The sequence below is a fragment of the Cryptomeria japonica genome, chromosome 6 (genome assembly GCF_030272615.1).
Source record: "Cryptomeria japonica chromosome 6, Sugi_1.0, whole genome shotgun sequence".
Classification (NCBI taxonomy): domain Eukaryota; kingdom Viridiplantae; phylum Streptophyta; class Pinopsida; order Cupressales; family Cupressaceae; genus Cryptomeria; species Cryptomeria japonica.
In genome coordinates, this window is record NC_081410.1 from 666,079,180 (window position 1) to 666,097,871 (window position 18,692).

The 18,692-nt window shown below is 34.2% G+C and overlaps 1 protein-coding gene across 1 annotated transcript; it reads right to left on the reverse strand.

Annotated features, from left to right (window-relative positions):
* Positions 1–885: 885 nt before the first annotated feature.
* LOC131043725 (S-locus-specific glycoprotein S6-like) lies at positions 886–18,132 on the reverse strand. The gene is made up of 5 exons (XM_059222254.1): positions 17,943–18,132; positions 1,937–2,001; positions 1,591–1,754; positions 1,309–1,455; positions 886–1,216 (listed from the first exon to the last, which is right to left on the reverse strand). The coding sequence occupies exons 1-5, from the start codon at positions 18,130–18,132 to the stop codon at positions 886–888; spliced, it is 897 nt and encodes a 298-aa protein (XP_059078237.1).
* Between the last annotated feature and the right edge of the window lie 560 nt (positions 18,133–18,692).

An 18,692-nucleotide genomic window follows, 5' to 3' on the forward strand; every position in this document is an offset into this window, starting at 1 on the left:
TTTTTATTTCTCGTACAAGCTTGACCCATCATTAGTGTCCATTTGCTCAAGATAATTTTTCTCATAAAAAATAGTACGACTTTAAATCATGTACAAACCAAGTTTTGTTAGAGAATTTGGTACCACCATAGGTTTCCATTCCTCACCCTTATATTAATTAATGATAAAATATTTAAATTTACCTTAATGGTAGACCACACCATTAGAAGTGATATCTTATTTTATAAGGACTAACAATAGAAATAAGTATTCGAATAATTGATGCAAGCAAAGTGGATTCAATTGAACTTTGAAAACTCATAGAATCTATCAAGATTGTGGCATATGCAATTACTTATCAAATTAAATTTTTTCTTTAAGAATGCCCAAAATGAATTGCCATTAGTGAGACCTAATGACAGGGAATTTTTTAGAAGATTGCTCAATTAATTTAAACTATCTTAGGGAAAATCTTCAACTCCATGTAGCTAAACACTGTCAGAAAGGAATTCGAGGAATCTGCAAGCTTCTCCATTGATCGTAACCGATGCCTCCGCCACATTAAAATTGAAAAGATACCCAATGCAACAACGAGAGCACCAACAATAATTGTGGTTATGCGTTTGGGGGAGGACGATTCATTGGCCTTCGGAAGTGCAGAGGCGGCTACTCGAATAAAAGCATTTGAAAAGCTTTTTGATGGAAGAGAGTTACGCAAGTTTAACAGATCTCCGGACCAGATTTCGCAGGGCCCTGAAGGTGATTGGAAAGTAGACGCAGTGCACGAGCAGTTGGTGAGGCAGGGTTTCTGGCAGTTGGTGAGGCAGGGTGGTTGCAGGATATGAGGAAGCAACGTCATGCTCGGCTGGACGAATCTGTCCGTGCTATCATTTTTGGCACCGCAGTTTAATGGGCTCTGCCGGACACAGCCACTGGACCACCACTCTTGCGAATCCCAGGTGCGGTTTTGTCTGTGGGGCTGAAGCCTTCCACGCAGCTGCAGAACTGAAGATTGTTGGAGTTGCAGTTTCCGTAAGCGCCGCACAAACCATACACGGCACATGCTTCATTTAGCGTCATCAAGCAGAGCATATAATTGCATTCCTCCAGACTTAACAAGGACGAAATGTGAGAGCACATTCGTGATAGCCATCGAGGTATAAGTGATATCAAAGCAGAGTTAGTATTTTCAACGCTGATATTGTATAAGCCTTTATTTGTTATTTCTGGAATTTGCCTGAAAACATTGCCATCGCAAGTTCCACTTGCCCAATATTGTACAGAGTTGTTCCATGTTAGCGCAAATTGTTTGACCCCCGATGGATCTACCTGATAGGAGAAAGCCCTGAAGCAGGATCCCCCAATGAGCTTTTCCAAGAGACTAGCTTTCGCTGTCCACCGAACCTCGTCCCTGGCAACAAGGTGTCAAGTGGATGATCGAAAATCTGCCAAACAGTTTCAGATTTATTGTCATCGCTGAACATTACAAAATTACCAGATATGTTGGAGGCCTTGGAGGCCTTGCTCGATATGTTGGCCGACTAAAGAGACGTGCCCTCTGCATCGAAAAGTTCTAGGTCACCTTCTTTTGACAGCTTCAAAATGCCAGACCTGTTTCTCGCGGGATTCTCCCTGTTAGCCACCCAAACAAACATCTTCTCTATGATATTGGTATACGAGTTGTTGGTTCCATTTGGGCTGAGGAACCCCAATTCAAATGTGCCATTCTTTGAAATTATTGTCTGATTTCCAGTAATCCACGCGTCCAGCCTTGACTGCACCACCATAACTTTTCAGCTGAATAAACACTGTAAAAAGGAAAAACAGGCTTAAGCAGAACTTTTCCCTGATTTCACCAATCGCTGAAGTATTGGGTGTGGAACGAACCTCCCTCTAGCCTTAAAATACAAGAAAAATAATTGCTAAGGTGGAAATCTTCTTGAAAGAGAGACATTACTTCCAAGAGGCCCTTCAATTTAGAAAGGAGTTCAGGAAAGAGGCCCATTTTCCCAAACGTGTAAGCTGCAGATTCATACCAAATTGCATGGACACAAAATTTGCACCACTTAAGACAATGCTTTAAATTTAATGCCCAGAGAGAACATTTGGTCAACGGAAATTTTTGAAGAGAACCGCCATTCAAAAAAAATAAGTTTGTCGGTCAAAATTATAGTATTCGTTTCTTGTGGTCGTGGGAAAGGGTTTGGAGAAACGTTGCTTGGAATAGTCACTCGTCGTAGTCCGCAAAGAAACACTCGAGCCATCAGTAGAAAGCAACAAGGACTTAAACTTCAAAGACTTTTGGCCTGGGCTTTATCTAATCAGCATTAGAGGAGGGATTCATAACTAATTATGTATTAATAATTGTCATGTGAATTTGATTTATGAATAGAATTATTTTCATTGTTGTTCAAATATAAAAATATTAATAAATATTATAAAAACCAAATAATCTTAATAAATGTCATTAATATATCAAAATAGATACATTCATTTATCATTTTGTAAAAGATATAAATAATAGTACTCAAAATTTAACTTCACATAAGAGCTAAGTCATTTATTTTATTGCTAATAATGATTACATATTAATAATCATACCTTAGTGTGCAATGGATATGCCGAACACATGTGAAAGGTGACGTACGCAAGCTTTTAGTCTATATTTGGCATATATATGAATTGGATGTTAAACCAGTGTAGGTAGAGGGCTTGATCTATATGAAATGAACTCAAAATAGGCTTACCTTATTTAATTTAAGAAATAGCATTTTGAAAAATCATCAATATTACAACTAAACAACAAGGAGAATGTTGAAGGCAAAAATATAAAAAAAAATGACATATTGTGATTCATAAGTGTTAATATTTTTGAAAAATAAAACAATTTACAATATAGAGATCAATTACGTATCTCCAATTTCAAACCTTTGACATGAAAAATATTATCAATGTCCAATAGATTGTTAGATTAAAGGTAATTGTTTGAAACACTTCATACATTGTGAAAAGATATGAGGAAAAAAATACTTGTTCGTACTAAAAAATACATGGTTGGTACGTTTTAAAAGATAGTTACTTTCAAATGAACAACATAAAGAGAATTATAGTTAACTAAATATATGTACTTTTTCAACATCTTGAAATTTGTATCATTCATCTAAAAATTTACATTAGGCTATACAGATATTTATATTAAAAAAGTATTGTGTTTTTTTTGCATATGTGAAAATTGCAAACTATAAAAAATTCATAACGAGTAATTAGAAAGTAATGTGCATGTTGGAAATTAAATTTTGTACTAGTTGAGCATGTTATTGTTTGTCATTGTAGATTGAACACTTGTGTTATTGATTAAATAATAAAATTGAATGTAAATGCATAGTAGAGATATTGAAAAAATAAACAAGGGATCAACACTAGAGTGTTTACAACTAGTTTTCATTGTTTCAAGAGTTTGCATTTGATAATAATATCACGCATTCCTCCTCTTCTTTTTGAAAAGAAACAAATGGAATTTGTTGTATGTGTGCATATCTTTCAAAAGTGAAGGTAGGGTGTATGCAATTAATTGCAAGTTCAAAGACTCTTGAGATAGTTGTGAATGTCAAACATTGTCAGTGAATGTTCTTGATGTTGATTATTTCTCTTTATAGTGCAAACCCTTCTAATTTGTGTATTGTTAGGTCCCATGACATTTTTAGTGGTATTTGATGATTACACAAATATTTTATGGGTTATTGTGATCCCATGTTAGCCCTATATAACTTTTTATTTGAAGAATAATAAATAAGGGAAGTTGAGACCTATTTTTTCACAATAATTATATACAATCGCCTTGACCTGTCCAAGTGCACCATTGACAAGTCCTATTCCAACCCATAAATTTGTACATAGAATAAGCTCTTAGTCAGTACATAAGTGGATTTTGGATTGAAATTGTTCTTCATTTGGATCTAAGTATGTTAATCCCTAAGTTTCTCTGTAATGGATAGAGAAACTAGCCTTACTAAAGATAACAAAATGTGTTTATTATGGATTGGAACCAATTTATTTGTTGTGAATAGATGTATGGACGAAAATAAAATAGACTTTTCTTTAGAGGTGAGTCTAGAACATGATCTTAACATTAGAAGCTACCAATCTATAATTGTTGATTTTGATTTTTATAAATTTGAGAGAGTGCACACAAATTCAATTTGCATAGGTTCCTCTTCAATTTGGTGAAATATTTTGTTCAATGTTATAACTATTGTAAAGTTATGCCTTAGTATCCATCCATAGGAAATTAAAGCATAAGCTGGAATGTCTTTGACTGGTGGTAGTTGTCCCTAGCCACTAAAAAGAATAATTGAACATCCTCGAAATGAGATATGGTTATGGGAAAGAAATGCTTCACACAACCTAATTTGAATTCATTCTAGAAACTCTAGACCAATGAAGCTCATCTCGTCTATTAGAATGTATCAAATAAAGTACATACTTCATTGTAAGGATGCAATTGTTTTTCCTTGTAGAGGGAGCATTTCATTGATTTGTATTCAAAGGGAAGAATGAATTGTCTATGCCTATATGTTGAATTATATAACATGTTTTGGTGTAAGAAGAAGTAATGATGATTGTCCATTTGGTGTTGACCTCATGATTTTGGACTTTATTCTTATAATTACGTGAGACCTTTTTGTGTTTGTAGCTCTTTGAATAATTTTTTTTAGTAGTGGTTTTTAAAGTATTGGCATTTAAATGTGAAACAATAATCTCATATTTTATCTTCTTAATTTCAAGCATTAATAACATGAAATAATTAATAATAAATTATAAATTATTTCAAGAGACATCATTTTAGCATATTCTGGATGATGAATATAATAAAATGTGTAGAACAATGCCTTATCGAGGTAATAGACTAAAAAAATATTTAACAAATATCTTTTCTCAATAAATAAATTCAATTCAAATGCATGTTAACTTGGGCTTCAACTTGCTTTTCGACGAGGTCATAAAAATTTATGGCTTGAAAGTGACTCGCTTAATATTATTAATACACACCCCCTACCTGGACAATTAAACATTTAATTCAAGATTTCCTCAATTTGATTACTAAGTTGGATGAATCATGAATAACGCATGTTTTTCAGAAAGGTAATCAACTTGCGAACTATGTGTAAATGACGTTCAATTCTCAATTCAATATGCAAGGTATATTGTAGTTATATTTTATTGAGATATGTATGGTCTACTTATATGATAAATATGATTTTCTACTTTTGTATGGTCGGTGAGAGGAGCATTTTATAATTTCTATGTCCTTTTTCTCAAATGCCATATGATATATATATATATATATATGAGAGGTGAGGATCAAGAGGTGCCTTGACAGGTCATGTCTTATGGACATGACCGATCAAGACACTACTTGATTGCACCCTTTGGTATATAATATTAACCGATGTTAAACATATTTCTTAGCCCGATATTAATTGGTGATCACGTAACACATAACATATTTGCCAACCCGATATTAATCAGTAATCACATAACATATCATATATTTGCCAACCCGATATTAATCAGGACTTACGTAACATATCAACATGTTTAACCAATATGCCAATCGATATTAATTATGGCATTTGGTATTTCAAGGTAACCGAAGTGAATCGGTGTCTATGTTAACCGACACCGATCACTTAACTAATGGTTATATTCATTAATCATTGATCGGTTTATATTATATTCAAAGTTGTACCAATTGGTGCATATTATAATAATGCTTCAAATGTTTTCCTTAACACCCGATATCAGTCGGTGTGAGTTATTACATCTCCCTAATAGCAATCAGTTCAAGTATAATCATTAATACTAATTGATGTTCAGTTTTACCAATAATCATCAAATCGGTTTTGCAATGGTTATCCTGATTTTCTAAGTGGTGAATGCAACTAATATAATAGATTATCATATCGGAATTTTATGATAATAAACAATTATGTATAAATAAAGAATGTTTATCAATTGAGGGCATGATGATATTCATTTGAATAATCAATAGGATAAATGATTCAAATAGAGACTTCATTTATCTCTCATTCAATCATGTATCTTACCCAAGCTATCTATGCATTAACACTATGTGGCTAACTTGGGTGTGGCTTATGAGAAAACCAAATGGTGGAGGGAAGGGGAAACCTTCCTAATGTACCTGTGTGAACTCACACGAAAGGATGCAGCATATATTGTGTATTCTCAATGGCCAAATATTAATGATGTCATCTTATCACATCGATAAAGCCACTATCTGCAACAATTAGAAACAACATAAAACTAGTGCTTCTAGATTGTTCTTGGCTCCTAGTTTTATGTCTTTTGGTTTTGGTCTCGTTATGAGATGGTGAATCTTAGAATTGGCAAGGGCAGTTCGAACATGGAGGGAGATAAAAATAGAGTTGAGTTGTCCTCATGTCATAAGTGGGACAAAAATAAAAATATGTGGACTAAAAGATTACAGATGGTGGGTTTTCCCATAGCTTTAAAAACTGCATGGTCATGATCCTAGGGCGATGAAAGGGTTTGTTAATGGATGGAATAATGGTGTTCTTACTATCTATGGTGTAGAGTTTAGAACTGATGAGGATTTTATTGTGGAAATCACTATTTTTTAGATGGAGGGGAAGAAGTTCTACTAGGAGAACGAAAGGTGATGGAGGAAGCCCTTTCCATTTTCTTTGATAAGCAGAGTGAAAAAGATAGAGTTCAGAAAATAACAGATGGGGACTACAATAAAAATGACATGATGAGCCTTTGGGTAGATGTTGCGGAGGTGATTATTTAGTGTCTAAAAGACCTTCTATTAAGACCAGGAGTAGGAATAAGGAGAAAAATACCATGAGGAGCATCATGGAGGAGTTGGAAGATATCAATGAGAATATTATTGAGAAAAATTATAAGATCATGCGAGCTCTTGTTTAGTATTTTGTTGGTTTTCCCGAGGCTTTAGTGTTATTTTTTAGTTGGACTTTGTGGTGTGTTGCCCCTATTTATTTTATTGTTTGGCTATTTGTTCTAGCCTTTTTCATTGTTGTTTTTCTTTTTTGGTACTTGGATTTGGGTTTCGGGTCTCGATAAAATCTATTTTTATCTTAATAAAAAATAAATAAATTCAATTCAATGGATCAGTTGCGTGAACTTTGTACAATAATGTGTCCTACTAAAGGAATCTAATATTAGTATTCTTATCAATCCCTAAAGTATACACAATCCTCCATATTTCATTTAAATTATTTAACCTATTACTTGCATAGAAATAGCAAACAAAAAAACAAGAAATTTTCACATATAAACTTAAATATCCTTGATCGTATTATTTGTAAGACTATTTTCCCTACATCATACAGAAAATTGCAAATGGATACATGATATTCATATTTTGCAATTGAATTTAAGGTAAAGATCTAACATAAGGCATTCACGTCAAATTTACCAAAATCTAGAGTAGGGGATTTTCTACCCTTGAGACATCCAAGTCTCAAGGAGAAAATATACCTCAACTACCCTATAAAATTGGGGCTCTCGTAAGCTAGGAAGAAGAATTATGAAAAAGGGAATTCAAACTAACCTAAAATATGCTAGTAAAATGAAAATGCTAAATAACTAGCATGTATAGTAAGTTAAAACTATTTTGATTGCAAAAGAAATAAAATTATGACTTGAAGTTATTATCATCAAACTAGGAAAGTCTTAACCTCATATGCTAGCATGGTGCGAATATTTGTGTGCATCATGTTATGATTTGTACAAATAGCGGTCAGATAAATACAGAGGAGGTACCAAAAATATCGTCACATGTTCCATGGACCTATTTGCCACCTATGCGCATTTGGATGGAGAAATGTTTTTGGATTGTATAGGGGTTTGCCTTTGTCAAACCCTCATTTTGATGTTTCCACCTCCACAAATAGTTAGACAGATAGATTAGATTAAAAATGATTGCATAGTAGAAACAATCCCTATTGTGGAGTAAAAATCCTATTAATAAATATTAAATGACCAAATAAATAGATAAATATGCAAAGTATTAATAAACAAGATTGTTAGATGAAATAAGAGATAAGAGATTGTTACACAACTATTAATTATCTCTCTTTTTTTTATAAATAAATCGTTAGAAGTGCTAGCACCCATTTTAATTAATCAATAAAGATAAAATATTATGTAATGTCAAGCAAACCATATTACTAGATATCCCACTAATTAATGAGTTTGGCATCCATAATGCCCAACCCTCAAATGGCCTAATTTTAAATAAAGGCACTTTAACATTGTTATTAGAACCCCTACTCTCTACTAATACTATTTTAATTTATATTTGTTCCATCTACGGAATGAGAACTAAGGAGTATATTCAGAGATCCATCTCTCTTTGACCTCTAATTTTTCTTCCCTTTCATAATTTCCTAACCTTCTTCTAACTTTGCAACTTCCTTTTTTCCCTTCATTTTGGCTTCATACAAGTCCCGCTCCATCTCAGGAATGCAAGAAATTTATGTATCTACATTTCCTATGTTTGTTCAGTCAACTTTCCCTGAGGCCCTCGTGTTTCAAATGTGATAATCCTTCAAATATGAGGATTAGGAATATTCATTCTTAGAGTCTTCTAGTCCCATTAAACAATTAGCAATACTAGTTGGGCCATTTTCCTCCTTTTTCCTCCCTTTTAAGGAATTTTTCTGAGTCCTTTCCCTTCTACCTTTCATTAGATACCTCACCCGAATCGATCTCTAAATATTTGGACCTTTCTATGTCAACCACATAGAGTTTTGCATCTTCCTCCTTCCACCATATAGCCTATTTATTATTATTATTGAAGAGGGGGAAATGGGATAAAAGGTTAAATGATCAAAAACACAATGAAATAAGAAAGAAAACACTAAAACTACAAAAGATCATTTATACCTTACTATTTTACCTCTCTCTTGGATTGAGCCTTCGATGAAGTTGAATAGTGCCTCTCTTAAACTTGATTGGATGGGCTCCTTCTTTGTGGATGCCGAATGCTCTCCAAATTCTCAGCAAGGTAAGTGGATTAGGATAGGATTTGATTTGGATTAAATGTAAATGGATAGATGGATTTGATAATGGAGGATTATGAGGACATGATAGAGGGATGATTAGAGGAGGATAAGAGGAGAAAAGAGTAGCATAAGAATTTCATAGAAGATGCTCATGATTTGTGAGGAGAAGAGGCTCCAATTTACACATTGCAGAAGGCCAATAGAGGGCCAAGATTGATTTCCTTATGGAGGGTTGAGATTAATTTGAGATAGAAAGCATGGATCAAGGGTGCCTTGGGAAAATAAACAGAAATATAAAATTCCTTGGGAAAAGGGGGGAGAAATTTGAATTTCAAATGTGAGGAATTAAAAATTTCAAAATAAAGATGCATTGAGGGATTCAAATAAATTTGAATTTATTTGAGAGACTCAATGTTGACGTGACATGAGTGGGAATTAAAAATTGAGGGATAATGATAAGCATGATTATGAGAGATTCTAGAAGGATTAATTAGGTTGAGTGGGATTAGGAAAAGTGATTTGTAGGAATCACATCACTAGGTTAATTAATTATAATTAATTAAATGAGTGGGCTTAGAGGAAATAATTATTGGAGGGGGATTTAGAGGAATAGGGGAATAATTTATTTATTTGATAAATTAATTATTGGACAATAGTGATATAATTAATTAAATTAAATTTAATTAACATTGAAAAGAATAAGGATAAAATAATTAAGTCAATTAATTATGTTGACATGCTTAAATTAATTAAATATTAATTTTAGGTGTACATAATTATTATGATTGATGCATTGGACAGCCATATGGCTTGTTTGGGAGTACCATCTACATCTAAACAAAATACCTTCTTAATCCATAGGTTGCCTCCAGCTCCCATTCACAAATTTTAAGCAAAAAATTATGGGGGGAGCCTTCTTTGATTCCATCTTCACAAGAATATGAGCATAGGTTGTATGAAGGAAATAGTGGCTATCTAGAGGAAATTGTTGTATTTGTGCATATCTTTGAGTCTTTTGAAAAGAAACAAATGGAATTTGTTGTATGTGTGCATATCTTTCAAATGTGAAGGTAGGGTGTATGCAATTAAAGACTCTTGAGATAGTTGTGAATGTCAAACATTGTTAGTGAATGTTCTCAATGTTGATTGTTTCTCTTTATAGTGTAAACCATTCTAATTTGTGTATTGTTAGGTCCCATGACATTTTTAGTGGTATTTGATGATTACACAAATATTTTATGAGTTATTGTTATCCCACGTTAGCCCTATATTACTTTTTATTTGAAGAATAATAAATAAGGGAAGTTGAGACCTATTTTTTCACCATAATTATATACAATCGCCTTGACCTATCCAAGTGCACCATTGACAAGTCCTATTCCAACCCATAAATTTGTACATAGAATAAGCTCTTGGTCAGTACATAAGTGGATTTTGGATTGAAATTGTTCTTCATTTGGATCTAAGTATGTTAATCCCTAAGTTTCTCTATAATGGATAGAGAAACTAGCTTTACCAAAGATAACAAAATGTGTTTATTATGGATTGCAACCAATTTATTTGTTGTGAATGGATGTATGGACTAAAATAAAATAGACTTCTCTTTAGAGGTGAGTCTGGAACATGATCCTAACATTAGAAGCTACCAATCTATAATTGCCGATTTTGATTTTTATAAATTTGAGAGAGTGCACACAAATTCAATTTGCATAGGTTCCTCTTCAATTTGGTGAAATATTTTGTTCAATGTTATAACTATTGTAAATTTATGCCTTAGTATCCCTCCATAGGAAGTTAAAGAATATGTTGTAATGTTTTTTACTGGTGGTAGTTGTCCCTAGCCACTAAAAAGAATAATTGAACATCCTCCAAATGAGATGTGGTTATAGTAAAGAAATGCCTCACACAACCTAATTTGAATTCATTCTAGCAACTCTAGACCAATGAAGTTCATCTCATCTATTAGAATGTATCAAATAAAGTGCATACTTGAATGTAAGGATGCAAGTGTTTTTCCTTGTAGAGGGAGCATTTCATTGATTTGTATTCAAAGGAAAGAATGAATTGTCAGTGCTTGTATGTTGAATGATATAGCGTTTGTTGGTATAAGAAGAAGTAACGATGATTGTCCATTTGGTGTTGACCTCATGATTTTGGACTTTATTCTTATAATTAAGTGAGACCTTTTTGTGTTTGTCGCTCTCTTAATAATTGTTTTTAGTAGTGGTTTTTAAAGTATTGGCATTTAAATGTGAAACATAATGTCATATTTTATCTTCTTAATTTCAAGAATTAATAACATGAAATAATTAAAAATAAATTATAAATTATTTCAAGAGACATCATTTTAGCATATTTTGGATGATGAATATAATAAAATGTGTAGAAGAATGCCTTATTGAGGTAATAGACTCAAAAAATATTTAACAAATATCTTTTCTCAATAAATAAATTCAATTCAAATGCAGCTTAACTTGGGCTTCAACTTGCTTTTCGATGAGGTCACAAAAATTTATGGCTTGAAAGTGACTCCCTTAATATTATTAATATACACCCCCTACCTGGACAATTAAACATTTAATTTGAGGTTACCTCAATTTGATTACTAAGCTGGATGAATTATGAATAACACTTTTTTTTCAGAAAGGTAATCAACTTGTGAACTATGTGGCTAACTTGGGTGTGGCTTATGAGAAAACCAAATGGTGGAGGGAAGGGGAAAACTTCCTAATGCACTCGTGTGAACTAGCACAAAAGGATAAAACATATATCGTGTATTCTCAATGGCCAAATATTAATGATGTCATCTTATCACATCCATAAAGCCACTCTCTGTAACAATTAGAAACGACATAAAACTAGGGCTTCTAGATTGTTCTTGGTCTCCTAGTTTTGTGTCTTTTGGTTTTGGTCTCGTTATGAGATGGTGAATCTAAGAATTGGCAAGGGAAATTCGAACATGGAGGGAGATAAAAATAGAGTTGAGTTGTCCTCATATCATAAGTGGAAGAAAAATAAAAATACGTGGACTAAGATTACAGATGGTGGGTTTTCCCATACATTAAAAAACTTCATGGTGATGACCCTAGGGTGACGAAAGGGTTTGTTAATGGATGGAATAAAGGTGTTCTCAGTATCTATGGTGCAGAGTTCAAAATTGATGAGGATTTTATTATGGATCAACTATTTTTTAGATGGAGGGGAAGAAGTTCTACAGAGAACGAAAGGCGATGTGGGAAGACCTTTCCACTTTCTTTGATAAGAAGAGTGAAAAAGAAAGAGTTTGGAAAATGACAGATGGGGACTACAACAGAAATGACGTGATGATTCTTTGGGCAGATGTTGCGGAGGTTATTATGAGGTGTCTATAGGCCCTTCTATTAGGAGAAAGAGCAGGAATCAAGAGAAAAATACCATGAGCAACATCATGGAGGAGTCGGAAGATATCAATGAGAATATTATTGAGAAAAATTATAAGATCATGCGAGCTCTTGTTTAGTATTTTGTTGGTTTTATCGAGGCTTTAGTGTTATTTTTTAGTTTTGCTTTGTGGTGTGTTGGCCCTATTTATTTTATTATTTGGCTATTTGTTCTATCCTTTTTCATTGTTGTTTTTCTTTTTCAGTACTTGGATTTGGGTTTCGGGTCTAGATAAAATATATTTTATCTTAATAAAAAATAAGTAAATTCAATTCAATTGATCAGTTGCATGAACTTCATACAATAATGTTTCCTACTAAAGCAATCTAATATAAGTATTCTTGTCAATCCCTAAAGTATACACAATCCTCCTGTAGCGTCGTAAATTGTACGCACTTGCTAGGGTGGTACAATTTCACACCTAGTTTAGCACCTGCCTTGGCGCATTTTGCATTTTGCATTGCATTTCCCCTTTAGCACTTAATTAATCAAATTAATTAGGTCTAAGGTCCTATTTCATCATCTTCCACATCATAAAGTTGGGCCCTTTCATTAAAGTGTGCCCCTTTCATTTTATTCTTCCAATACATCATTTAATCAAAAACCCTAATTAGGTCCTATTTTGAACTTGGGGGCTTGATTTCGGGGGTCAAAACATCTCAAAATCACCTGTAACTTCGGGATTCTCTCTAAAATCATCATATCCGACGGCCCTGAAAATTTGGTGAAAAGTTGTCGGGACCATGGCGCCCGGAGAGGACCATGGCGCCCGGCGTGCACATGGTCCCGGACATTTTTCCCGAAATTTTAGGAGCGCGATCCAATCATAAAATAAAGCTTAACCCCAAGAAATTGGTGGGATATTCAATCTCTAGGTCGGCCAAAAGTCGAAATTAAGACCTAGGGTTTCATATATAAGAGCTCTCTTTCTTCATTTGAAAGGATCAGAATTTTGGCTTTCAAGGACCTTCTATGCAGCGAAAGAGCAGATCTTTGAAGACTTCAACAACATTCAACATCCATCTATCAAGCATTTATCAATTTCATTCATCCATTTAGGGCTTGGAAGACATTGGAGAACAATAGGAGATTACCGACTGAAGATTGGCTTGTACTCCTCCCTTGAGGGTTGGGTATGATTTCATGTTGTTTTCATGTCTTTGCATAAGCTTCAATATATCCTTTATTCGTGCTTTAGATCACTTTGCATCTTGATTTAGAGCATTTACATTATCATTTACAAGCAATTAGGGTTTACTTTCTAGGTTGCTCTAGTTTGCTTTCTTGCATTTTAGGACCTTGCACACACAATACATTTTACAATACAACTTGGCTATTCGTGGAGGTGGAAATCACCGAAGCGGGGGTTTGACTAAGGCAAAACCCTATATAGCCACCCATACCTTTTCAGATATAAGTGCAGGTTTCGGGATTCGGACGATGCCGCAAGTTGCAGATCCGACGGAAGCAGACGAAGACTGAACTTCACACCAAATTGCAGAGCAAAAGACCAGGACAGGGGCGTGGGGCGCCCTAGTCCTGCCAGGACAGGGGCGCTGGGCGCCCTGGTCCTTCTGTCAGACAGCAAGTTTTCAGCACTTTCTGACAGCTTTCTAGGTTGCAAAACAGCAGTTTCAGGTGCAGAATCAGGACAGTGGCGCCCGCGCCCCCGTCCCGAACATTTCCACTCAAATTTTAACACCAGGTACGCATTTACATTCTTGTCTTGTCCTTGTGTTTACAGCTTTCCATTATTTAAGTTCAATTCTGCAAATCTTGTTATTAGTTCATACTTGCACTTTAGGGTTTGGGATTGAACTTGCATCATTTTATCTTTCAATTACAACAAAGGAATAGAAATCCTAATAGGTAGCCCATGGCTCTCTCTTCCACAAAAAGAAGTAGCCAATTGTGTGATACCTCTAGGCTCTTTCGTATTCCACAAATGTGTGATTGAAAGTGAGATTAGGGCATGTTTGCTTAGTGTCACTTTTTCCCCCACACACCTCCATATTTCATTTAAATCATTTAACCTATTACTTGCATAGAAATAGTAAACAAAAACATAAGAAATTTTCACATATAAACTTAAATATCCTTGATTATATTATTTGTAAGATTATTTTCCCTACATCATACATAAAATTGAAAATGGATACATAATATTCATATTTTGCAATTGAATTTAAGGTAAAGATCTGACATAAAGCATTCACGTCAGATTCACCAAAATCTAGAGTAGGGGATTTTCTACCCTTGAGACTTGGATGTCTCAAGGAGAAAATATACCTCGACTACCCTACAAAACTGGGGCTTTGGTAAGCTAGGAAGAAGAATTATGAAAAAGGGAATTCAATCTAACCTAAAATATGCTAGTAAAATGAAAATGTTAAATAACTAGCATGTATAGTAAGGTAAAACTATTTTGATTGCAAAAGAAATAAACTTATGACTTGAAGTCATTATCATCAAACTAGGAAAGTCTTAACCTCATATGCTAGCATGGTGCGAATATTTTTGTTCATCGTGTTATGATTTGTACAAATAAAGGTCAAATAAACATAGAGGAGGTACCAAAAATATCCTCACATGTTGCTTGGACCTATTTGCCACCTATACGTATTGGGATGGAGAAAATGTTTTAGATTGTATAGGGGTTTGCCTTTGTCAAACCCTCATTTTGATGTTTCCACCTCCACAAATAGTTAGATAGATAGATTAGATTAAAAACGATTGCATAGTGGAAACAATCCCTATTGTGGAGTAAAAATCCTATTAATAAATATTAAATGCCAAATAAATGGATAAATATGCAAAGTATTAATAAACAAGATTGTTAGATGAAATAAGAGATAAGAGACTGTTACACAACTATTAATTGTCTCTCTTTTTTTTATAATTAAATTGTTAGATGTGCTAGCCCTCATTTTAATTAATCAATAAAGATAAAATATTGCATAATGTCAAGAAAACCATATTACCAAATATCCCACTAATTAATGAGTTTGGCATCCATAATGCCCAACCCTCAAATGGCCTAATTTTAAATATAGGCACTTTAACATTGTTATTAGAACCACTACTCTCTACTAATACTATTTTTATTTATATTTGTTCCATCTATGGAATGAGAACTAAGGAGCATATTCAGAGATCCATCTCTCTTTGACCTCTTATTTTTCTCCCCTTTCATAATTTCCTAACCTTTTTCCAGCTTTGCAAGTTCCTTTTTTTCCTTCATTCTGGCTTCATACAAGTCCCGCTCCATCTCAGGAATGCAAGAAATTTATGTATCTACATTTCCTATGTTTGTTGGGTCAACTTTCCTTGAGGCCCTCATGTTTGCAATGTGATAATCCTTCAAATATGAGGATTAGGAGGATTCATTCTTAGAGTCTTCTAGTCCCATTGAACAATTAGAAATACTAGCCGAGCCATTTTGCTCCTTTTTCCTACCTTTTAAGGAATTTTTCTAAGTCCTTTTCCTTCCACCTTTCAATATATACCTCACCAAAATCGCTCTAAAGATTTGGACCTTTCTTATTCAACCACATAGAGTTTTGCATCTTCCCCCTATTTATTCTTATTACTGAAGAGGGGAAAATGGGATAAAAGGTTAAATGATAAAAAACACAATGAAATAAGAAAGAAAACACTAAAACAATAAAAGATTATTTATACCTTACTATTTTACCTCTCTCTCTCAAATTGAGCCTTCGATGAAGTTGAATAGCGCCTCTCTTCAACTTGATTGGTGGATGTGGAATGCTCTCCAAATTCTCAACAAGGTAAGTGAATTAGGATAGGATTCGATTTGGATTAAATGGAAATGGATAGATGGATTTGATAATGGAGGATTATGAGGACATGATAGAGGGATTATTAGAAGAGGATAAGAGGAGAAAAGATCAGCATAAGAATGTCATAGAAGATGCTCATGATTTGTGAGGAGAAGAGGCTCCAATTTATAGATTGCAGGAGGCCAATAGAGGGCCAAGATTAATTTCCTTATGGAGGGTTGAGGTTAATTTGACATAGAAATCATGGATCAAGGGTTCCTTGGGAAAATAAACAGCAATATTAAATTCCTTGGGAAAAGGGGGGAGAAATTTGAATTTCAAACATGAGGAATTAAAAATTTCAAAATAAAGATGCATTGAAGGATTCAAAGAAATTTGAATTTCTTTGAGAGACTCAATGTTGATGTGACATGAGTGGGAATTAAAAATTGAGGGATAATGATAAGCATTATTATGAGAGATTCTAGAAGGATTAAATAGGTTGAGTGGGATTAGGAAAAGTGATTTGTAGGAATCACATAACTAGGTTAATTAATTAGAAATAATTAAATGAGTAGGCTTAGAGGAAATAATTATTGGAGGGGGATTTAGAGGAATAGGAGAATAATTAATTTATTTGATAAATTAATTATTGGACAATAGTGATAGAATTAATTAAATTAGATTTAATCAACACTGAAAAGAATAAGGATAACATAATTAAGTCAATTAATTATGTTGACATGCTTAAATTAATTAAATATTAATTTTAGGTGTACACAATTATTATGATTGATGCATTGGACAACCATATGACTTGTTTGGGAGTACCATCTACATCTAAACAAAATACCTTCATAATCCATAGGTTACATCTAACTCCAGTTCAGAAATTTTAAACAAAAAATTATTGGGGGAGCATTCTTTGAGTCCATCTTCACAAGAATACGAGCATAGGTTGTATGAAGGAAATAGTGGGAATCCTCATCTACTCTAAAAAATTTAACTAAAGTGTTTCCAGTAGCTTCAAAATAAGATTCAATCCAAAAATGTAGAATTAAGTTGGGGAGTATTACACATATTGGTATCTTATCAAAGGATTTAGAAGCTGGGTTGAAAGTTGGATGCCATGGTTTTAGCAATAGTAGATATTTGTCTTCCCAACTCCATTGGTGCTCACACAATACCTTCTTCATTCTGTCATGTACGCTATCAAAGACCACCACAAAGAATATGTGAGCCCCAGGGAATATTTGGACATCCCCATTCAAATTCGGACTCCACAACTCTTAAATCCATTTGTCTAACTCTTCCAGGCTTAGCTACATACCCTTAAACCTCCCTATGAACCCCCTTTTTGAGAGAAATGTTTTAGCTTATGCTACTTCATGCCCTATTTCTCCATCCAAAGAAACCATTGGACTATTCTCGAAATGTAGAATACTCATATCCCCTATTTCTACTCCAAAAAGACCAAATCCCATAGCCCCATCAGACCCATAAGATCCCTTACCATTACCACCATTTTGTTCATTCCTAAAGCATTTCATACCATTTTTCTCTCGAACAACTGTGTCCATTCCATTTGGATCTCCACACATGGAAGGCATACTAGCATCCCACTTTTCAATTTGGGGTTTACTTGATTCACCCTATTTTAGGGGAGACCTAGCTCTACCCTTAGTCATCTTACCCCATTTCAAGCACCAAATGCTATCACAGATAGAAGCATCTCTAACCCCAAATCCATTTGAACTAGTAGACCAACGTGTGGTGAAATTGCTCGCAACCCTATCAAAAAATGGGATCAATCCAGAAACAAAATTCTTGGCTTGAGATGCTTCTGAGATTCCATGATTCAAAGAAACCCTAGATCCACCCATTTTCCGCAAGTCCAGAGTTTGGGGCTACTCACTCCCATGGGAAAAACCAGAACCACGGTCAAACTAATTATATTTAAATGAATGGCCATTAGAAAACTCATTACCCACATTATCCATTCCCACATCTTGGCTATAGCGTTGCATAGATTGAAAGCCCCTGCCTCTCATAGTGAGATAGACCAGCTCATACCCCTAGCCATACAATCTTGTAGCTTCCTTTTCCCTCATGTTTGGAGCTCCACGCACGATATCCATCCAATCTAAAAACTGCCTATTCTATGATATTGCAGAATGTGGAAAATGCGTTGAAACCTTGCAACTTGGGAAACATGGCGGCATTGTTGACCATTGCAGTAGATCAGATGTACTATGGCTTATCTCTTGAAATAGTGAGTCTAATTGCAAAACAAATAACTCTTGGTTGCTACAAGAATGTAGAAAAATTTGAGCAGAGCTTCACAATGTGAGAAAGAGAGTTAGAGATCAAATGATCAGAGAGTGAAAATGAGAGAGAGAAGTGAGTTTTGTTGCTTGGAACATCCAAGAATAGTTGTTTTAGA